The sequence below is a fragment of the Sprattus sprattus genome (genome assembly GCF_963457725.1).
Source record: "Sprattus sprattus genome assembly, chromosome: 16".
Lineage (NCBI taxonomy): Eukaryota > Metazoa > Chordata > Actinopteri > Clupeiformes > Clupeidae > Sprattus > Sprattus sprattus.
The window spans coordinates 8035643-8056380 of NC_137914.1; the positions used below are offsets into that span (position 1 = coordinate 8035643).

Consider the following 20738-nt stretch of genomic DNA (forward strand, 5'->3'; position numbering starts at 1 on the left):
ATATCTGCTGACACCCCTGTGGATAAGGGGTAATGTGAACTTAGAGCTAATTGTGAGATGGAAGATAATGGGAAAGAGTGTGACGTTGCTACACCGGGGTGTGTGACGTAGTAGACAGGTAAGGAGGGTTCAAATCTCCTAGGAAACAGAAGTTAGGTGAGTGATGGTTCTGCCTGTGGTGCCTACGTACCTATGTGCCGAACTTCTTTTCTAAAACATAATCAATTATACAAACTAAAATGTTCCTCTAGCATCTTAAGTAAGGTTGTCTGCTGGACCCAGGTGTGTAGGGACATCTGTTGACTATTAAGTGACTCAGCCGTATACCTTGCCATGAAAATGCAGAGAGAGGTTGCTAGCAGTAGCCTGTCCGTGAGCCCAGCCATGACTCCCCAGCTCAGTTTTTCACAGAGTGGAGGTGTGTCCAGTCCTATCAGGTGTGGCTCTGGCCCCTACAGTTGTTGCCCTTATCGAATGAATTCACAGGACAGCATTAAGTTTCATCTTCGAGACCTTTTTTTCATATATTTCTTTTCTCATGTTCTCAGTAAGTATAAATGTAGATGTTTAGCTGAGGCTTTGTTGTTGAGAAGAAGCCTGCAGGTTTATGTAAATGTCTTTAGATTCCAAAAGAAAAAGAATGTTAGAATGAGGATTGTCATAAAATGCAATTTTCTTTTTGCTGGGCACAGTCTAATAACATATTCCCTCAGGTAATCCATGGTATTGTCTGGTGACTGTGAGACACCCATAAGAGGCTTTGCCATAGCTGAGTGTCCAGGACTCCCAGCCTTTTACCTACTGGACTTTAAAAATCAGATTTATCCAAAGTAGATGACTTGGATGAAGCTCCAGGGGTATAAGTGGACTCCAGCAAACCCAGCCACATGGCAGTGCTGGCAGAGATCAATAGCTCATTACTCCCTCTGCCAAAGCTCCGTCCACAAAAGAGCTCTCCCTGCGGGGATTACGGTCTGATTGCCAGAGGCCTGGAGCCAGAAGGGGCAGGGAGACAGGCTCAGAGGGTCTGAGAGCATGCAGGGAGACAGGCTCAGAGGCTCTGGGAGCGGGCAGGGAGACAGGCTCATGGTGTCTGAGAGCGGGCAGGGAGACAGGATCAGAGTGTCTGAGAGCGGGCAGGGAGACAGGAGACAGGCTCATGGTGTCTGAGAGCGGGCAGGGAGACTGGATCAGAGTGTCTGAGAGCGGGCAGGGAGACAGGCTCATGGTGTCTGAGAGTGGGCAGGGAGACAGGCTGAGAGGGTCTGAGAGTGGGCAGGGAGACAGGCTCATGGTGTCTGAGAGTGGGCAGGGAGACAGGCTCAGAGGGTCTGAGAGCGGGCTGGGAGACAGGCTGAGAGGGTCTGAGAGCGGGCAGGGAGACAGGCTGAGAGGGTCTGAGAGGGGGCAGGGAGACAGGCTCAGAGCCCTGGGAGCGGGCAGGGAGACAGGCTCAGAGGGTCTGAGAGCGGGCAGGGAGACAGGCTCATGGTGTCTGAGAGCGGGCAGGGAGACAGGCTCCGAGCGGGCAGGGAGACAGGCTCAGAGGGTCTGAGAGGGGACCCAGTCAGGCTCCACCACTACACAGGAACCTGGTCTGCTGGCCACTAGGAGAGGCTTCTCACAACGTTGAGGTCAACAGCTTGGTACAATTTGGTCATCCCTCATATTGAGACCTAAACAGTAATAGCCATGGTCTTGTTGTGTGCTATGATGATCATTTTGTATTGCGGGAGGAGTTTAGTGAGATATTATATAGTCTCTTCTTAGGTTCAGGCCCTTGGATCTCTACAGCACCTTGAGACCATTTTTTTTTTGTTTTGGCGCTATATAAATAAATAAAAAGGAAGTGAATTGAATTATTATGCTATGTACCAAGCCAAGATATATGAATGAATGTGATGAAATGGGTGCCAGTGTCAAGAACTGTGTAAATACTTTCCATCTTTGACATTTGCCTGTTGCTTTTTTCACCATTTTTACAGTTTGGAAGAACTGAGGTGATTGACAACACACTGAACCCAGATTTTGTGAGAAAGTTTGTAGTGGACTACTTCTTTGAGGAAAAACAAAACCTTCGATTTGATGTGTAAGTCACCCAGAATTTATTTTTATAAATATCTTGGCTGACATTCAGTTGTCACTTTAATAGAATTGTTGAAATATCCAGCAAGTCAATGTAGTATTGAAATGTTAAACCGGTAAATTCTGATATTTCTGTTGATGTTAAGTTATTAATTTTGCTCTAGTCCCATGCACACTACATTTAATACATTTTAATTAATAGAACATTAATATAAAGCATGATCTATTCTCTGTGGATTTAGATGCCTGTGTTTACTCAGAGAATGCAAATGTCTCTGTCACTACAGCACTCATCAAATTGATTAAGTGCTCTTGTTACTCTGTTCAACCGTCCCCCCCTCTAATCCGCAGTCGATACCTGATAAAGACCAATTACCCATGACTCTGGCTGTAATTGATAATCTTCTAAGAAGGATGCTTTGGACTTCGTTGAAACTGGGTCTTCAGTTTTTCATCTACGGGAAGCACTGTAGCACTGTTTTGTATTCAAAGATCTGTAGCTATATATCCCTGTTTCATTGCAATCTCAATTTGCAAGAGGTCACTGTGCTCCTGTTCTTTTTTTACTCAGGAAAGACCATAACTTGTCTTATTTCCTTCAGTTGCCATTGGAGATCAACCGCCCTGAAAATAGCACAATGAAAATGTTATCCCCGTCACTGTGTGAAACCTCAAGATATTGCCTAGAATGCTTTTAGCTAGAGCTTTAAAAAAAAAAAAAAAGCTGTGTGAGTTATTTGTAATGTAGGCTGCTGTGGTTAAAAATGGATTTTGTTGTTGTTAGCTGGTGGCTTGATTTTGGAGAAGAAATGTTTCGTGATGGAGAACGTATTTCCACTGTGTCACCATCCAACCTCTTTTGTCTGTCTTGTTTGTATAGGTACAGTGTGGACTCCAGACGCTCAAATTTCTCTAAACATGTAAGTTCTGTCATGTTTATGCTTTCACACTGCATTTTATGGACCTAATTGTAAGAGTTTAGTCATTTAGTAGACTAACCCTGAGTTACTTCTGGCATAGCAATACATAAGTTCTATTTACATAATCATTAATGGCTTGGTTGATGTTGTTCTGTTGTTTCAACAACCGTGGACTCGCAGAAGGTGGGTACAACACAAATTTTGCCCCATAATCTGCATTATCTGTATTGTCTTTTCTTTATTTTGACATGTGAACTGGATACAAAAGGAAAGGGGGTGTTGTATTTGAAACTCTTTTGTATTAATGCAAAATACTTCACATTATTGAAAATACTAATTAAATATCAATGCTTTCAATCAATCTAAAAAAACTGCCCAAAAAAACGTCAGGGTAAAGAAAAGCATCAGACAAACTACTGTCTTTCCTCATGTTCTCTGTACTTAATGTTTTTAGTACTAGATTAGAATTTGAAGCAAAGCTTTCATTTCTTTTACACACTTACCTTTTAACATTGCCTTGACAATGTTACATTTCAATTTGTGCATGCCCATTAGTCATAGTCTCTGAGTCCATTATATGTATATTCATGTCATCAATTTTGATTCAGTTCATCACTACATACAAAAAAAACTCCATGGTCAAAGTAGAAACTGTTGTTTCCTCTCAGCAGTCAAAAGGGATTTTACATTCCTTGTCATACCTCAATTGCTTTCTAAGTGCTTTTTGAATCGAAATCAAATCATTTTGAGCTCAGTTTTGTTTGATTACAACTTGTCTGTCTTGATGACAAGCTCTGTGGTGCCTTAAAAAGGTAGTGTCCCCCATTTTAGCTACATTGTATTCACATTGTTTTCACTATGTTCATAGTGTGGCTTCAAGTGAGTACATGTTACAGATAAATATATATATATATATAAATACCGATACATAATAATATTTATAATATATATATCATATATAGTAAATAGATTTGTAATGTTTTTAATAATTGGGTCTAAAGTACATTCCGTGAGTGGAATTAATTAGCTACTTTCCAATCAGTTGACTTGTGATTTCCATATTGAACAATACAATCGTGCCAGTGCCAGACTTATCCATGCCGTCTCTCAGTCCTTTCTTGGCCAGACATTTTGCACCCTGGGGGAGATCATTGGCTCCAAGGGCAGCCGGGTGGAGAGGACCCTCTCGTGAGTACTCCACTCTCATCATCTATCACTTCACCAGACACGGGTCAGACACTCCCTGAAGGATCCTGATATAAATGTCTTCTTTGAAACAACGTAATGTCACACTAGTTTTTATCTGAAGTATATACGATAGTTTATTCAAGTTTTATATGGCAGGAGACTTATAGGAACCATGTGTCCATGGACAGAACACACTGCGAATAGGTCCACATTTGTATCCTTCAGTCTTCCAGTTAACTGTAATAAGAATAATTTAATGTGCCATATTTACACACGCATCACCCATCTCAAGTTCAAAGTTCAAAGTTCAAGTTCAAAGTTCAAAGTACTTTATTGTCATTGCCACAAAGACAACGAGACAGAAGGGGCAGCAACAGACTTCTTCCACAGCTAAATAATAATAAATAACAATTAATAAATAGATTAATACATATCATAAATTAAAAAAGCAATATACTACATATATACATATTGAGGTGCATCAGGTGTTAGAGTGCGGTCCATAGGGGGCAGGGCGGGCTGGGCCGGGGGGAGATGAAGGGGGGGTGGGGTGGGGTGGGGTGGGTGAGCTGTTGAGGAGCCTTATTGCACAGGGATAAAAGCTCGTGCCATCCTGGAGGTGCGTGCCTTTTGTGATCTGAACCTTTTCCCTGACGGGAGTAACAGGAACAGATGATGGGCGGATGGGAAGGGTCTGTGAAGGGTCTCATTTGTAACCTGTGAATATGTGGTGACTGGAAACCCTGACCTTGTAGTCAAATGGCCAATGACAATACAGAGTGCTGCCTGCTTGCTGAGTTAGTCTGCATGCTTTTCATTGGGGTCCAATTCTGCACTCCCTCAGTTTTGTCTCTCCAATTATGAATCATGAATCAGTCAATATGTGTGGCTGCTCAGTCAACACATTGCTAACTCGGGTGTGGTTATATAAACACATTGGCTGCTTGGCATCAGATCAAACCTGTGAAATAAGCAAAGGTACTCCCCTCTCTTAACAACAGCTAGTACACACTTGGTCCTAATTCACTTGACTGTTTACAGTCATCGTGACCGTGCATGAACCCTGACATCCTGGACCATATTTAGAGGTGTCCTTTGTTAAGGCATGTGTAGTTGCCATGAATGTTGTCATGTGTCTCCTGTATCATCTAAAGACCAACGTTTGCTCTCCTGCTAAGAATGCATGCTGTTTTGGACTTAAGTGCCATACTATTTCTGCTTATGTGTCTGAATATTCATTTTTCAACAGCACTTTGTACACACAGCACTTGTATTCTTCAATGGAAAGAACTGAAGTGCTATTACATAATCACATTTTGTAGACGGTGACGATATGATGTGACAGCTACTTTTCAGAACTATCCAGTTCTCAGTCAAACATCTGGCATATGTTGTAGTGACTTTCAGCAGTTGTTCAACAAATATATACGTACCTAGCCGTGGAAGCAACTGTTCCTTTGGTCACAGATGCTTTCTAGGACTGAATAGTGCATTTAATGAGGGTCCTGGAGAGTGCCTGTTGTAACAAACCTCCAAGCGTGAGGTATTTTATTGTTTTTGTGATAAATCACAGAGAAAACCATGCTAGCTTTTACTGCCAGTGTACCACATATTCCTCATCTAGAGCAGGCGCCATGCTGCTCGTCCTTGAAGAAATAGGTAAGAAGGGTAAAGAGCTTTTTGGATGTTTTTGTCTTCCTCACCCTAGCAAGTCTCAAGCTGCGCCTGAAAAAAGCACTGCTTCTATTTCACCTGGGGGTTTCTATGGTAACCTTTCAGCTCGGACAGGCAAATTTAAGAAAATGCTTATCACTTGCCACTAAAAGATCAGCAGAGTTGAAGACACTTGAATACCCCCCCCCCCCCAGATATAGCAAAGTTCTCTGTACTTTCTTCATCCCTTGTATATATTCCCACAAATATGAATACAGAATACAGTGGATTGCAACTCCCTTGCTTTCAGAGATAAAAATGTGGGCTGTAGGTAAAGATATATTTTTTGTCTGAAAAAATTCAGCCACCACACATACAGACATGTGACTGGAGATACCAAGGCAGACTGTTCCCCGAAAATTCCTCTCAATATATGGCTTACAGGAGAACTTCAAGCACCGATAGATACCTGGACGAAACTGTCATGTTCTTTGTGGACTGGAACTGGACCTAGAAAGTCAAAAAAATATAAAAAATATTTGATGAATCTGCTCTGAATTCTACCTGTAATGCTAGGGTGAGGGAAACGCTCCTTGCCTCCCTGTTTGAACCTCCCTCTGCCCATGTAGGAATGGGATTGTGTATTTGGGCATGTGTGTGTGTGTGTGTGTGTGTGTGTGTGTGTGTGTGTGTGTGTGTGTGTGTGTGTGTGTGTGTGTGTGTGTGTGTGTGTGTGTGTGTGTGTGAGAGTGTGTGTGTGTGTGTGTGTGTGTGTGTGTGTGTGTGTGTGTGTGTGTGTGTGTGTGTGTGTGTGTGCGTGCGTGTGTGTGTGTGTGTGTGTGTGTGTGAGAAGTGGGTGTGTTTGTGAGAGAACCTCCCTCTGCTCATGTAGGAATGGGATTAGAGGCACATGGTGCTTTTGAGGGACGCCCTTCACTCCTAATCACATCTGCAGTTTAGGAGCCTCTAACAGGATTTCTAGTGAATGGGGTTGAAAGGGTGTGGGTGTGGGTGTGTTTGTGTGTGTGTGTGTGTGTGTGTGTGTGTGTGTGTGTGTGTGTGTGTGTGTGTGTGTGTGTGTGTGTGTGTGTGTGTGTGTGTGTGTGTGTGTGTGTGTGTGTGTGTGTGTGTGCCCCTCAGCCAACTTACTATGTGCCAGGTAGAGATATGCCTTTGCAGTGAGTCACTGTGGTTGGGAAACAAATACTCTCAGGAAATATTTTCTTGAATATCTCAGGAATTCATCTTCGTTGAATAGTGGAATGGTCATGGTCAATTGATTTTTTTCAGAATTAAACTGATGGTTTGTGTGTAATCCTTTTGGGGACGGTTTTTGTTTAACTGTTTCTTATCTTAATCCCACAGTCATGCTGAGTTTTGTCAAAGACTTGTTGACTCTTGATTCAGTCAGTGTGGCCTTGCAGCCCAGAGATGCATTCACTCACATAGTTCCTGTTTTAAAATTAAATTGGCGTGTGAACTGTGAACTTCATGTTCTATGATTCTTAGCTTGTCTACTTCTGTGGTAATGCAAGTGCACTTATAACTACCCATCTGCTAGAAAGTGGTGATGCAAGATATACTCTACCAGATAGTGGGGATGCAGTATATGAACTCTGCCAGACAGTGGTGATACAGTAACCTCCGCCAGACAGTGGTGATACAGTATATAACCTCCGCCAGACAGTGGTGATACAGTATATAACCTCTGCCAGACAGTGGTGATACAGTATATAACCTCCGCCAGACAGTGGTGATACAGTATATAACCTCTGCCAGACAGTGGTGATACAGTATATAACCTCTGCCAGACAGTGGTGATACAGTATATAACCTCCGCCAGACAGTGGTGATACAGTATATAACCTCTGCCAGACAGTGGTGATACAGTATATAACCTCTGCCAGACAGTGGTAATACAGTATATAACCTCCGCCAGACAGTGGTGATACAGTATATAACCTCTGCCAGACAGTGGTAATACAGTATATAACCTCCGCCAGACAGTGGTGATACAGTATATAACCTCTGCCAGACAGTGGTGATACAGTATATAACCTCTGCCAGACAGTGGTGATACAGTATACGAACTCTGTTAAGTCGTGATTAAAGGATAAGCAAGGATCGCTCTGTAGCCGCTTGATGAAACTGCATGACATGCAATGCAGCATGGCAGCAAATATGTGTTTCAATGTATGTACAGTACCAGTCAAAAGTTTGGACACACCTTTACATTTTGGGAGAATTGTTTTCTTTACTTTTCTTATTTTCTACATTCTAGATTAATACTGAAGACATTTAATCTACGAAAGAGCACATATGGAATGATGTACTAAACAATAAAAGGGTTATCTACCATGTAGAAAATGAGTAAAAAAAGAAAAGTAAAGAAAAATTGTGTATGAAAGTGTGCAGAATATATATATGAAGTCTATGATAATACAGAATAGTGTTTTATGAGCACCATGGAACAGCTAGGTGTGAGTTAAGGTTTTGTTCCTGACAAAAGCAAACCTTGCCTAGACATTTTTGATCCATTGGCTAGGAGGACAAAAGTTCATTGTGAAAATCAGTTTGGCAGTCTGAAGTAATTAGAGAAGGAAAATTACTCAGAAAAAAACAGTACTCATATCACTAACCACATTACTAACTTATAAAGGTTGACACCTTCTTGCACCATTCCTAAGCTCTGTTATCTAAAGGGTAGACATGTTTCCTCAATAATAAGATGGATAGCTGTCAAATATGAATGAATGTATTAGACAGCTGGGGTAAATGAAGTAGGAGGACAGCCCTAGCTGTCAGTGACCCTGAGCTAGCTCTTCTCTTGGCTCTGTGGAAAGTCTCTTGTCAGCCAGGTTTTAAAAAACTGTAAGGCTGAACTCTCAGGGGCCTTGCCTGTCAGATGACCTGGCAGGGGAGGCGCTGTGCAAAGGATCTGCTCCTTTGAGGATGTGGAACATGCTGTATGACTGCATGGGCAGAGCCACACATAAAAAAAGAAAGCACAGGAAAAGGATCTGTGAATTCCCTGCTTCTGAAAAGGTGCCGCCCGGTCACTCACTCACTCACTCACTCACTCACTCACTCACTCACTCACTCTTTGCCCTTCATCTGCTTTCTAATGCTTTCTCTCTTGCAGGGGGATTCCAGGAAAGAAGTGTGGAATCATTACTTTCACAGCTGAAGAACTCAGTAACTGTAGGGTTAGTAAAGGGTTCACATGCATCTCTTTTTCCAATGCAATATTTGTGAAGTCCCATGATACCCCTCTCCTGTCAGACATGGCTGCCAGTCTTCCTGAGATTCTCCGCATTAAATCACTTTTCCTGCCCTCTGTGGAAGGGACAAAAGCCACAGGCCTATGTGCTTTCATACATATAGTGGGGTCTCATTCTACCATAGGATAATTAATACTGTATATGGTTCTACTTCCTACTTAATTGTATACTCTTCTCATGGGTAAAACAATCATATTAAGAGAAACAGTTATATTTATACTCATGCTTTGATTGTGTATTTGTTGGTATTTTGTTGCTACTGGATGAAAAAGCCACTTTGGAATATTGGAATTGACATTGACAGACATGGTTATCCTCCACAGGATATCGCTACCATGCAGCTCTGTGCCAATAAGCTGGACAAGAAGGATTTCTTCGGGAAGTCCGATCCCTTCCTGATGTTCTACCGCAGTAATGAGGATGGCACGTAAGCGTCACACGGCCCCATGTTTGTCTATCTCTGTTCTCCCCATAGTACATTTTCACAGCAATATTCTGGCCATATTCCCAAAAGCATGCTAACTGAAAACCAAAGTGAGAGCTTTTGATGTGATAGTCTGACTAGGAGATAACCGATGACGGATAATTTGATAACTGTTTTCCATTAAAACTTGTGAAAAATAAATGTCCTCATGAAGTGCTGTATTAGATATGCAATGATTTTTTTCATTATCAGGTTTACCATAAGTCACAAAACAGAGGTGATAAAGAACACATTAAATCCGGTGTGGCAACCCTTCACAATGCCAGTGCGTGCTCTCTGTAATGGGGACTATGACAGGTGAGAAAAAGCGGAAGACATTTCCTATCGCTGGCACACTTGACACATTAAGATTACAGAGCACAGTTATGTTTTAAAATGAATGATGATTTTTACCTTTCGGAGGTAAATTTAGCCATATTAATTGGTAGGAATTGGTAGGAACGAGTATTTTAGTTAGACACCTTTATGATACCAGTTATATTGTACATAAACATAACTGAATGTAAGACATGTGTGTTGTATAGTTTTTAACAAACCATATTTAAAAGACCTGCTGCTGTGTGTTTGGAATAGTTGTAAGGCCATTGTCTTATTGCATTGTTCTAATTCTTCTTTTCTTACTCATTTACACCTCAGGATAGTCAAAGTGGATGTTTATGATTGGGATCGAGATGGGAGGTAATAGACCTGAAAACTGCTTATCGTGTGACTGTTTGCTTTCTATTTATTTCAAACAACAGTATTTTTTTTCATGTATATTAGCATGTTAAATATTCAGCTATAATTTCACATATATTTATAACCATGGTACAATTGTAGCATCAAGAGCTGAGTGCATTACCCCCTCTCTTTCAATAGCCATGACTTTATTGGAGAGTTTACAACCAGCTACAGAGAGTTGTCTCGAGGACAGAGCCAGTTTAATGTGTATGAGGTGAGACACCCAGTTGTTAACATCTGCATTCATATGTTCATATGTATTCACACATTGAATGTATATTATTGTAATGTCTAAATCTATGTAAATCTGGCACATAGGAATATGAGAACACTCATAGTAACCTTGCACCCTTTCAACTCTAACCTAAGGTTTTAAATCCTAAAAAGAAAGTTAAAAAGAAAAAATACATCAATTCTGGAACGGTAGGTACTACTGCGATCTCTTTTATTATTTAGTTAAGTGGTCTCACAGTTATTGTGGTTAAAGAAGCCATCTCCACGTAAAAAGAGCTTTCTCTCTCTGATAAATCCAGGTAACACTGTTGTCCTTCAAAGTTGAGTCTGAGTACACATTTGTGGATTTTATTCGGGGCGGGTGAGTGCTTACTTACTTAATTTTGTCTCTGCAACTCTGTCCGAAGATAAGTTTTCCTCAAAGCCTCTGAACTATTATTTGTTCATTACCAGTTAGTGCCTATCGTCCTCTCACCTAGCGGCTATTTACTTTTTTAAAGGAAGCTTGTTGGTTGTGAACATTATGGAATTCCTTTTGAAGTGTATTATCCCTTTGATTTAGATGGGAGGGTTATTATTAGGTTTGTTTTTTGTTATTAAGTTACCTTACATTTCTGTTGTACAGGACTCAGCTTAACTTCACAGTGGCCATAGACTTCACTGCCTCTAATGGTGAGCATGGATCTTTTAAATAAAAAAAAAAACATAGTTACGTAATATGAGAGGTTGAGCAAATAAGCAATTCTCTCTTGCGTGCTAAATTGGTGTTGATCTCAGTAGGTTTTATCATGTGTTTGTTTTGTGGATGCTTGTCCCAGGTGACCCATGCCAGCCCACTTCTCTACACTACATGAGCCCCTACCAAATGAATGCCTACGCCATGGCGCTGAAAGCAGTGGGAGAGATCATACAGGACTATGACAGTGACAAGCTCTTCCCTGCTTATGGCTTTGGAGCCAAGCTGCCCCCGGACGGCAAGATCTCACACGCTTTTCCTCTGGTGAGGGTTAACCCTAGTGCATGGCTCGGGCCATTAAAGCATCAAGCCCAAGTATATTTCTTGTATTTTATGCTTTGACTCTTTGAAATGTGTGTGTGTGTGTGTGTGTGTGTGTGTGTGTGTGTGTGAGTGTGTGAGTGTGTGAGTGTGAGTGTGTGTTTGTGTGTGAGTGTGAGACAGAGAGCGAGAGAGAGTGAGAAAGAGAGAGAGAGAGAGAGAGAGAGAGAGAGCGAAAAAGTAAATATGGGGAAAATGTTGGTAGGGCTATGAATGTGTTTAAGAACTTTGACTTACTCAAAGGTAAAATCAGGTATCGCATTTTAGTGAAACACATTATTTTAGCACGTGCAGCAGAATATGTTGGGATCAAAAAGCACATGAAAGCAGAGTTAGACAGTCATTTCCTTAATTTACCATAAATCTCTGTCATGACGAGGCCTCTGATCTATGTCCTCTTTCAGCATTGCTAAAAGAGATGATATTTCAAAAGAGATATTTCAAAAGACTCCATCAGCTCAGTGGTGTAAAATGGTCAGCAGTTAGGGGATAGTTTATGTTGTGCATTGCACATGTTTATTTTTGACCCTTTTTATTTTCAGGTTTTAAGTTGTTGCCTTTTAAAGGGGGATCTTTTCGCAGAAATGGAATACAGCATTCGTATTTATGTTTTTATTAGTGTATAATCACCCGGAATTACGAATTGTTGTGTTTTCATTAGCTTAAACATAACACTGGTTCTAGAAAGGGCTTGTTGTGTTTTCACATTGAAGTGACAGCTTGAATTTGATGGCGCCAGTTGAAAAACGAAGAAGAAGAAAGAAGAGGAATTATTGGTTGCTGCAACAATTTTGTGTTGTGAATAGAACCCCAAATTTTGACAAATGGAGGATCATACTTAGCACAAGAAAAAGGCAGGCGGCGGCAGAAAACAAGGGTGGACATGGGTGTGGCCTTTCTCAGGTGGAAATTGCTGATGAGGGACAAATGTATTCAGAGTGACGCTGAAGTAGTTTATTTTATTTATTGTCAATAAAAGTGTAACCTTACACTTATGTCACCCAACAACTAAAATGACCTGACTTCATAATTTACGGTCCACGAAGCTATGACCTGCATATTTGCAGACTAACTTATACAATTTCTAAATGTCCGGCTAAAGTAACCTCATCAAAATTAATATATTATGGCTACTCGATGCAGTCGTAAACGGTGATGTCACCTTATTGTCACCATACATTCTCCCACATGCTTGGAAAAAAGGGATGAGGGAGGGATATTCAGTTAGTTGCAATTTGCAACCTCACCACTAGATGTCACTAAATCCAAAATGTTTCACCTTTAAGTATTTCCTGATACTTAAACAGCCTTTTAAACCATAATCGAAAATAACCTGTGACAAAAATATGAACTCATGTCGAGTTGAAAAAAAAAGAAAAGAAAGATCTTGCAACTTTTCCATGCTCACAAAAAGCTTATTTCTCTCAAATTGTGTCCAAATTCAGTCTCAAAATCTGTGGAAATTCATGCTGAATCCATAGATCCACTGTTAATCCATAGTTTATTTCCTGATGCATTGACTACTTACTGAAATCCAGAGATATAGATATATATCTTAACTTCACAGTGGAATTTATGCTTTCATTGTTAGAAACAGGCGTTTATCAGAAATGCTTCATTAACATGCAGTGGCATATTCCACACTCCATCAATATCAATAAGTCAAATACAACACCATCGGTCATCCTGCCAGTTGAAAGGGAAAAGTGCAGCACGGGTGTTACGGTTGGTGGTGACAGCTGTTTCCCCCCTCATTATGCTGCACCGCGGGCGGCCGTCTGCATCAGCCGTCTGACCGCCGTGTGCTGTGTCTCTTCCAATCACAGATGCTCTTCATCTGTGCATGTCAGCAGGCAGCAGCGCACCTCACAGCTGAGGTTCTTCTCCATACACAGGGCTGACTTGGCCTCAGACATTTGGAGACACATAACCACAAGTGACCAACTCCACACCTAACTTATTGAGGAGTGTCTGGCTGTGTTTTGAACTCTTTACATAATGTGGACATTAACAGATCATGGGGTGTGTGTTGAGTTTTACAGAACTGTCTGATTGTCTGCTACATGATTACAGAGAGATGTGCTTGGACAAGTGACTGTCATGGTGAATTAATGACTGGTGCATATATTATTAATGTCTAGGACATGTGCCTACTTGCATTACTAAACTGGATCTCCTATCAGTTTAGTTTATCGCCATGATTGTGGGAGACATTTAAAAGTTCTGTACCCAGTGTTTTGTTTAGTTATTTTGGATGGGTGACTTTCTTAATGTTTCCGGTGTGTGTGTGTGTGTGTTCCTGCAGAACAAGGACAGTGAAGAAGCCAACTGTGTGGGTATAGAGGGTGTTCTAGAGGCTTATTTCGAGAGCCTTAGAACAGCACAGCTGTTTGGACCCACCAATTTTGCACCAATCATCAACCTTGTGGCTCAGTAAGTTTTTATGGTATTTGGTATATTGAATCTCATACTATAGAGTATGGTTTCGGTGGCGATTTAACACGCTCCAAACTTCTTTCTATCATTAATACAAACCTTATTGAACAGCCAACCGAACTGCCTTTGAAATTTAAAATAAAGACACACAGACCTAGACATAGCAACAGTGCTGACTCCACAGACAGCGTATTGAGAGCTGTTTTCTCAAAATATCATTCCTTCTCTACTCCTTCTATTTTCACCCGTGGGGCAAAAACTCTACCAGTTTAAAAAACTAATACTATTTGTTATTCCTTCCGGAGGTTTCCAAATATATTAATCTCAGACGGCCCCCATGTACGCTGGCAGAGGCTCTCTCTGAATGCTGATTAGATTTGAAACTTGCTTTGGTTTCACTGTTTTGTTTACTCGGTCCCACTGCTGAGGTAAATGCACTTAATGTTTACTTAGGTTTTTAACAATGTTGTTTTGGCCCCTTTTTCTCCTGGCCATTTATAACCGTTATGGCCGCTATTGGATACAGAGACTCATGTGCGTGCTCCACTGAGGTATACTATTACTAATATTTCAAGCAATCTAGACTTGTGGTTTTTCTTTTCTTTTCAGAGAACATAATATAGCTTCTGCATTAATTTTTGATGTATTGACTTGTTTACAACAGCGTCTTTAGAAGGTGACCACAGATAGCTTCATTATTCTTACTCTAGACACCACTGTTGAGCCTTGTGTGAACATAGCTTCAGTCGTGATTTACAGATTGCCGTACACCCTTTTGCTCCACTGTGGGAAAGAGGCTGTGATGAACCAAGACAGGCTTTTAGGAGACCCAAACCTGGGAACTCAATCTAACCCAAACCCAGGAATTCCCCAAAAAATAGCACAAGGAATGCATTTTTTCCCCTGTGTTTGAATACATTGAAAATGACCATGCTGGAAGACTTCTCCCTCTCCCTCTCCCTCTCCCTCTCCCTCTCCCTCTCCCTCTCCCTCTCTATCATATTCTACTGTCATTGGTACTGATGAAGTGCCCACATTGCTTGTCATTCTCTGTGGGTGCCTAAAGTGGCCAGGGTTCCTTTCCCAGTTTCTTCCCTTACCCTAATCCGGGTTCGTTTGGGTTTGTTTTTCATCACACCTATAATTACATTTCACCTGTGGGGTGCTGCTGCAGTCTTTTCACATGATCTATCTAACACCCTGCTTACAGCTGCCTATTCCTACCAAACTATGATGTCCAAATTCTACGCTGATAATAATACATATTCTAAACCTGATTGTTCAAATCCTTGATTGTGATTGGCTAAAAGCCGTTGTAAAATCCAGCATTACCTTACAATTTGACCTGATTACATTCCATATTACTGCGCAGCGAATGGCAAGGCATTTATATAGCGCATTTCATACCCAGTGTTCCATCTGGCTGTTGCGTTGCTTCAAGGGTTGCGTGGCAACGATTTATTTAGGAACTATAATTTTTAGTGGCGGAAGAATGACGGTTTATTATTAAACTGTTGTTTCTTAAATTGAATTGTCTTTAATTATGAAACCATATCAAATATGTGTAGTAACAGGTTTAGAAAAGCTTCGCGTCGTGCCTAACAACTCCCTTACCTGTTCTAAAATCAGCGCAAAGCACGGCCTCTTGGGGCTTATTGCTTAAATAAATGCCAGCCTATTAACCTGCTCCCCCCCCCCTTTTTTTCTATATCTATCTCTCTACCCGGCCAGTCCCAACAACTTACAACATAAAGTGTAACCAGGGAACATTTGGTGGCAGTTCCAAATGAAGAACGCTTGCTTTGTTCTCACACCTGAGTCTGAGTCATCAAACCTTTCACAACACTCTTACATAGTCTTGTAAGAAGACACTAGGTGCTATCCGTCCCCACCACTCTCCTTACGTAAGGCGACAATCTGTGAAAGAAATTATTATATATTATCATGAAGATTTAGACTTAAAGAAAATGCTCTAAACTGTTCTATTCTGTTCTGTGTATTGTGTTCTGATTTTAGTTGGTCAGCAGTATTTTTCCACTGACAGAAGCCAATCAATAACAGCAAGCCTGTGAAACCTAGTTACCTCAAAGAAATGTTTTTGTTGGTGTCGATTTATTCTAAGTAATTCTAACAACTTAGTAAGTTTAGGATTTTTTCCTGACACAATCATCAATTAATAACTCTGCACAGCTGATTAGCCGATGCTAGCATCCCCCCAGGTCAAAAATCCCATCTGCACCGCTGCACTAGCAGGACATTTTTTGGTGCGTAATCCCGTACAGATTACTGTATTTGTAATGTCAGTAGGCCTGTGCTGTCACTTAAAACCAGATGAGTGGAGACACAATCTGATTTGTAGAACATTCTATGGTGGAATCACTCAGAGGAACATAGGCTGTAAATATACTTTGAAACGTTTTGTTGCTAACTCTAATTACCTTTGCTTGCGTCATGTGCGGCCTTGTTCTACCTGACAAGGTCAAGGTTAAGGTCCGGCATCTGCTGGAGGGTTTATGGCCTGGGCCGGAGAGCTCTCTCTCCCGGATGCTTCCCAGTCCTGCTTCACTGCCATGATGAATTGGAAGGGGTGACAGATCACTGGATACTGGAAGTGATAGTTCATGGCTCTGCTGTCTGTGACTGTGGTGTTTTGTAATTTTGTGGACTGTGCTATATGGGTTCCCTTCAAAGCCAGGATGTGACCACTTGCATCCATAGTCTGCGCATATTTTTGTTTGTATTTATATCTGGATTGACTTGCAAAAAAATGGTTTTCAATGACATGCTAACATTGTCAATGACATACTAACGTTGTAATAATAAGGATGAATTAATGATGTGTTTGACAAAAAAAAAACGATACACACGTACACACACACACAAACACACACACACACACACACACACACACACACATATATATATATATATATATATATTATATGCCAAAAACAAACCATTTGGATATCAAAGTAATATATATATATTTGCACTGACTAGTTGCCTGCAGACACTCAGCCAGATTGCCTCTGTTGTTTTCTTAGGATGGCGGCGCATGAGATGGATGGGTCACAATATTTTGTCCTGCTAATCATCACAGATGGGGTTATATCAGATATGATCCAGACTAAAGAGGCTGTAGTTAATGTGAGTGTCTAAAATTGTATAAAGTTTAAATTAGGAGTAACTACAGTAACTACTGTTTTATTGTTGCAAAATAACCTCGGTTTTAATCATTTTCACAAGAACATGAAAACAGGGTCTTTAATGTCATTTGAATTTCTATGAATTTAATTTGATCTATAACTCATAAATATATTTGTCCTAAAGCACAAGGACCATTATAATGTAATTATCAGTGAAACTCTCAACCATTTCTGTCTCTCTCTCTTTCTCTCTTTCTCTCTCTCTTTCTCTCTCTGTTTGCCTTTTAGGCTGCTAGCTTGCCAATGTCTATTATAATTGTTGGAGTTGGACCCGCTGAGTTTGATGGTAACTTGCCGAGTTTAATTAACCTATTGACCACCACCCCTATAGTACCAATATGTTATTTAATTTTGATGTAATGCAAATACCAATTCTTTAGAGTTTGATTGAGTAATGGAATTGCAAAGTGAACATTTGATTGAATATTTCAAAGATCGCCATAAATTATAACCAAATGGAAAAAAGACAAATTATTTGTGCATAATGAGTGAAAAAAAACAGTTAGTTAAAAGTGCTCTGATTTAGTATTTAACTTGTGCATTAATATGTACTGATTAAGGGGATACGTTGGAAGGATATCTCACTGTTAACCAAAGAGTTAATTCACTTCATAGTCCAGTTAATTTACCATACAATAGGTCATGTTTTAGAGCATTCTTGAATCCATATGGCCACTTTTTCACTGACTATAAGTTGATTTTTTACCGACTATATTTTGTGATGTTTTTATCGATGAGATAGATCTTTTGTTCCTCCCTAACCATTACAGTTACATTCTAATGGAATTGGTTTTACATCAATATGTTTACTAAAAATGTTTTTATGTCAATATTTTTTGCTGAAAACGCTTTCACGTCAATATGTTTACTATATGTTGCTGTTTCTTCCTCCTTTGTAGCCATGGAGGAGCTGGATGGTGATGAAGTGAGAGTGTCCTCCAGGGGGCGCTTTGCTGAGCGAGACATTGTTCAGGTAAGGGCCTGGTCAGTGGTGTAGTCCAGGGTATACGCAGGTATACGGAGTATACCCACTTATTTTTCAGTCAGCATTGAGTATACCCACTTCTCAAAACAGGGCGATTATCCTGTGCTTTATGGGCTGCTTAAAAACAATTAAGAGTATACCCACTTCTCCAAGGACCACTACACCACTGGGCCAGGTCCAAGTCTAGGTCAAAATTCCCCAGATATCATGAGTCAAACTGCACATCCTGGATTTCTGCTATTTCAAGCCGTAGTTGACGTCTTGTAGACCTTATTAGATGTCTGCACCATCCCAAGATAGTATCTTCCCATTCAGTAAATGCACCTAATTTCTCTAATGTCAGTTGTTGCATGTATCCTACAACTTGCTGTAGATTTCAGCTGAATCTTTCAGATCAAAAAAGTTATGTCAGCTAGTGCCAACCTCTGTCTCTTTTATAATTTAGAATGTCATTAGTGCGTTATTTAGTCTTTGAGAAATAAAAGAAACAACTTCTAGTCTCAAAATTGAAATCTTCGAACACTGGCAATGTGTCCTGCAGTTTGTGCCGTTCCGTGACTACATAGACCGGTCAGGCAACCAGGTGCTGAGCATGGCAAGGTTGGCTAAGGACGTTCTGGCGGAGATTCCAGACCAGCTGCTGTCCTTCATGAAGAGCAGGGGCATCGAGCCACGGCCAGCACTCTCCTCCTCCTCCTCCTCCACCATGCCACCAATACACCAGCAAGTGTGACAGAGAGGAAGGAGAAGTCACATATCTCTGCTGTGCCCCCCAGCCCCAACATAGACACACACACACACACACACACACACAGACACTTTCTGTCTCTGTGTCTCGTCTGATTTCTGTGTTTTTGACAGTACATTGTGTCTTGTCATTGTGTGTTTTTGTTTGAAATGAACAAGGCAATGAGAAGACATATATCTTCTCCTTATGTATATATACATAATATACTCCTGCCACAAATGCAGTCTCTCTCTCTCTCTCTTTCTCTCTCTTTCTCTCCCTTTCTCTCTCTTGCTCTGCCTGTCTGTCTTTTTTTTTTTTTTTTTTTTACATAAGGCATGACTGCACACTCATGCTTTCGTCCAGACTACAGAGGTCTGTATGCAGATACAGTGTATGGCTGGGGTAATGTGAGGTGAGGTAAGATTCCATCTCCATTTCCATTGCAGCAAAATGCAAGAGAGGCTAACTCAATAAACCAGCTATGCCAATTTGTATTCATCTCGTGCACACAAGCATTAGCATTAGCATCAGCTGCTACAAGTTCTTTTAACGTTACCAGTAAGACAACATGCTTTAGGGGGTAATGGCGGAAAGCCCATAAATCCATGTCTTTATTGACAGTACATATCATTAATTATTAACTACATTTTGAAGAAACTCATTACTGGTTTCTATATACTTTCTTTCACCTGTGAGGATGACAGTTAGTCAGGCGTGTAAGGAGGAGCGGAGCTGTGCGTACCAGGTCACATGTTCATTAGTGTCAGTCACCCACCCACTAGCTCCCTGCCACTCTACCCTCTCCACAGGACGCAGGGAGCGCTGGGCACATCTCCTCACCCGCTGCTAAAGAAATGCCAGTCTGTGGTATCCCCACAGAGAGAGGGAGAGAAAGAGAGACAGAGATAGAGAGAGAAAGAGAGAGAGAGAGTGAGAGCACAGGATAGAGGAGGAGTCAGAGGTAATGTGATATATTAGTGGGTGTGCATTGGCTGGGGAGGCTGTGAGGGTGAGTGTTGACAGGCAGAGAGTTTGCATGCCACCCTGCCATGACCACTGGCCTGCTGCTGCCATGAGAATCCCCTGTGTCCGAAACTCTCTGTCAGTGAACAGCAGCCATGTTGACACATGTAGCTGTGCTTTTCCACAATGCTGCTCCATGTTAAGTGGCCTGTCCAGTGCTATCCCTGAGCATTTGTAAGGTTGTCATGAGAACAACTCCAGATGCATTGTGTCCGTTTCCATAACGATCCATAATAATCTGCCTAATGATGCACATACCTGGTGTTTTAAGTACTTGTTTATGCAGAGCATGATAATTGTTATACACCATAATTTGTTTATACTCAAGCCCCCGACTTCCATGTCATAGTGGTGATATCTGGTGAACAGGTGAACTTATTATAAATGTGGATGTGGTTCCAGTCTCTTTTACAAAGAACTCAGTGTTCATCTGTGTAATAACTTGTCTGTGCTGTTCTGATCCCCAGTGCTGCCTGTTACAAGTAGTCATAGTCTGGCTTGTACTAGTTTGCATAAACTTTTTTCTATTTTGTGGGTTGCCAACGTAGGGCAGTGAAAGAAAATGTTCATCGAGAAATTATGTTTACAGCTTGGAGACACATGCACGGACCTACTGTGATTTGAAAAAGGGAAGAATTTGGAGGATCTCCTGATAAACTGTATTCACACTGTTTATCCGTAAAAATCCTTCCTTCATCGCATCTGTTCTACCAGGAGGACTCAGAAACTAAATTGA

At 41.0% G+C, this 20738-nt stretch overlaps 1 protein-coding gene across 1 annotated transcript in view; it reads left to right on the plus strand.

The window, feature by feature from the left end:
* LOC308376841 (copine-9-like) overlaps positions 1-18982 on the plus strand; it is a gene marked incomplete at both ends in the record, with an annotated part of 28746 nt that extends 9764 nt beyond the window's left edge. The window contains 17 exons of the mRNA XM_080853325.1: positions 1986-2089; positions 2966-3005; positions 4117-4193; positions 8989-9052; positions 9451-9554; positions 9804-9908; positions 10248-10289; positions 10470-10545; positions 10701-10754; positions 10865-10926; positions 11191-11237; positions 11384-11565; positions 13928-14055; positions 17103-17205; positions 17493-17550; positions 18164-18237; positions 18791-18982. Of these exons, the coding sequence (XP_080709451.1) occupies positions 1986-2089; positions 2966-3005; positions 4117-4193; positions 8989-9052; positions 9451-9554; positions 9804-9908; positions 10248-10289; positions 10470-10545; positions 10701-10754; positions 10865-10926; positions 11191-11237; positions 11384-11565; positions 13928-14055; positions 17103-17205; positions 17493-17550; positions 18164-18237; positions 18791-18982 (1512 nt within the window). The remainder of the gene's footprint in view (positions 1-1985; positions 2090-2965; positions 3006-4116; positions 4194-8988; positions 9053-9450; positions 9555-9803; positions 9909-10247; positions 10290-10469; positions 10546-10700; positions 10755-10864; positions 10927-11190; positions 11238-11383; positions 11566-13927; positions 14056-17102; positions 17206-17492; positions 17551-18163; positions 18238-18790) is intronic.
* Between the last annotated feature and the right edge of the window lie 1756 nt (positions 18983-20738).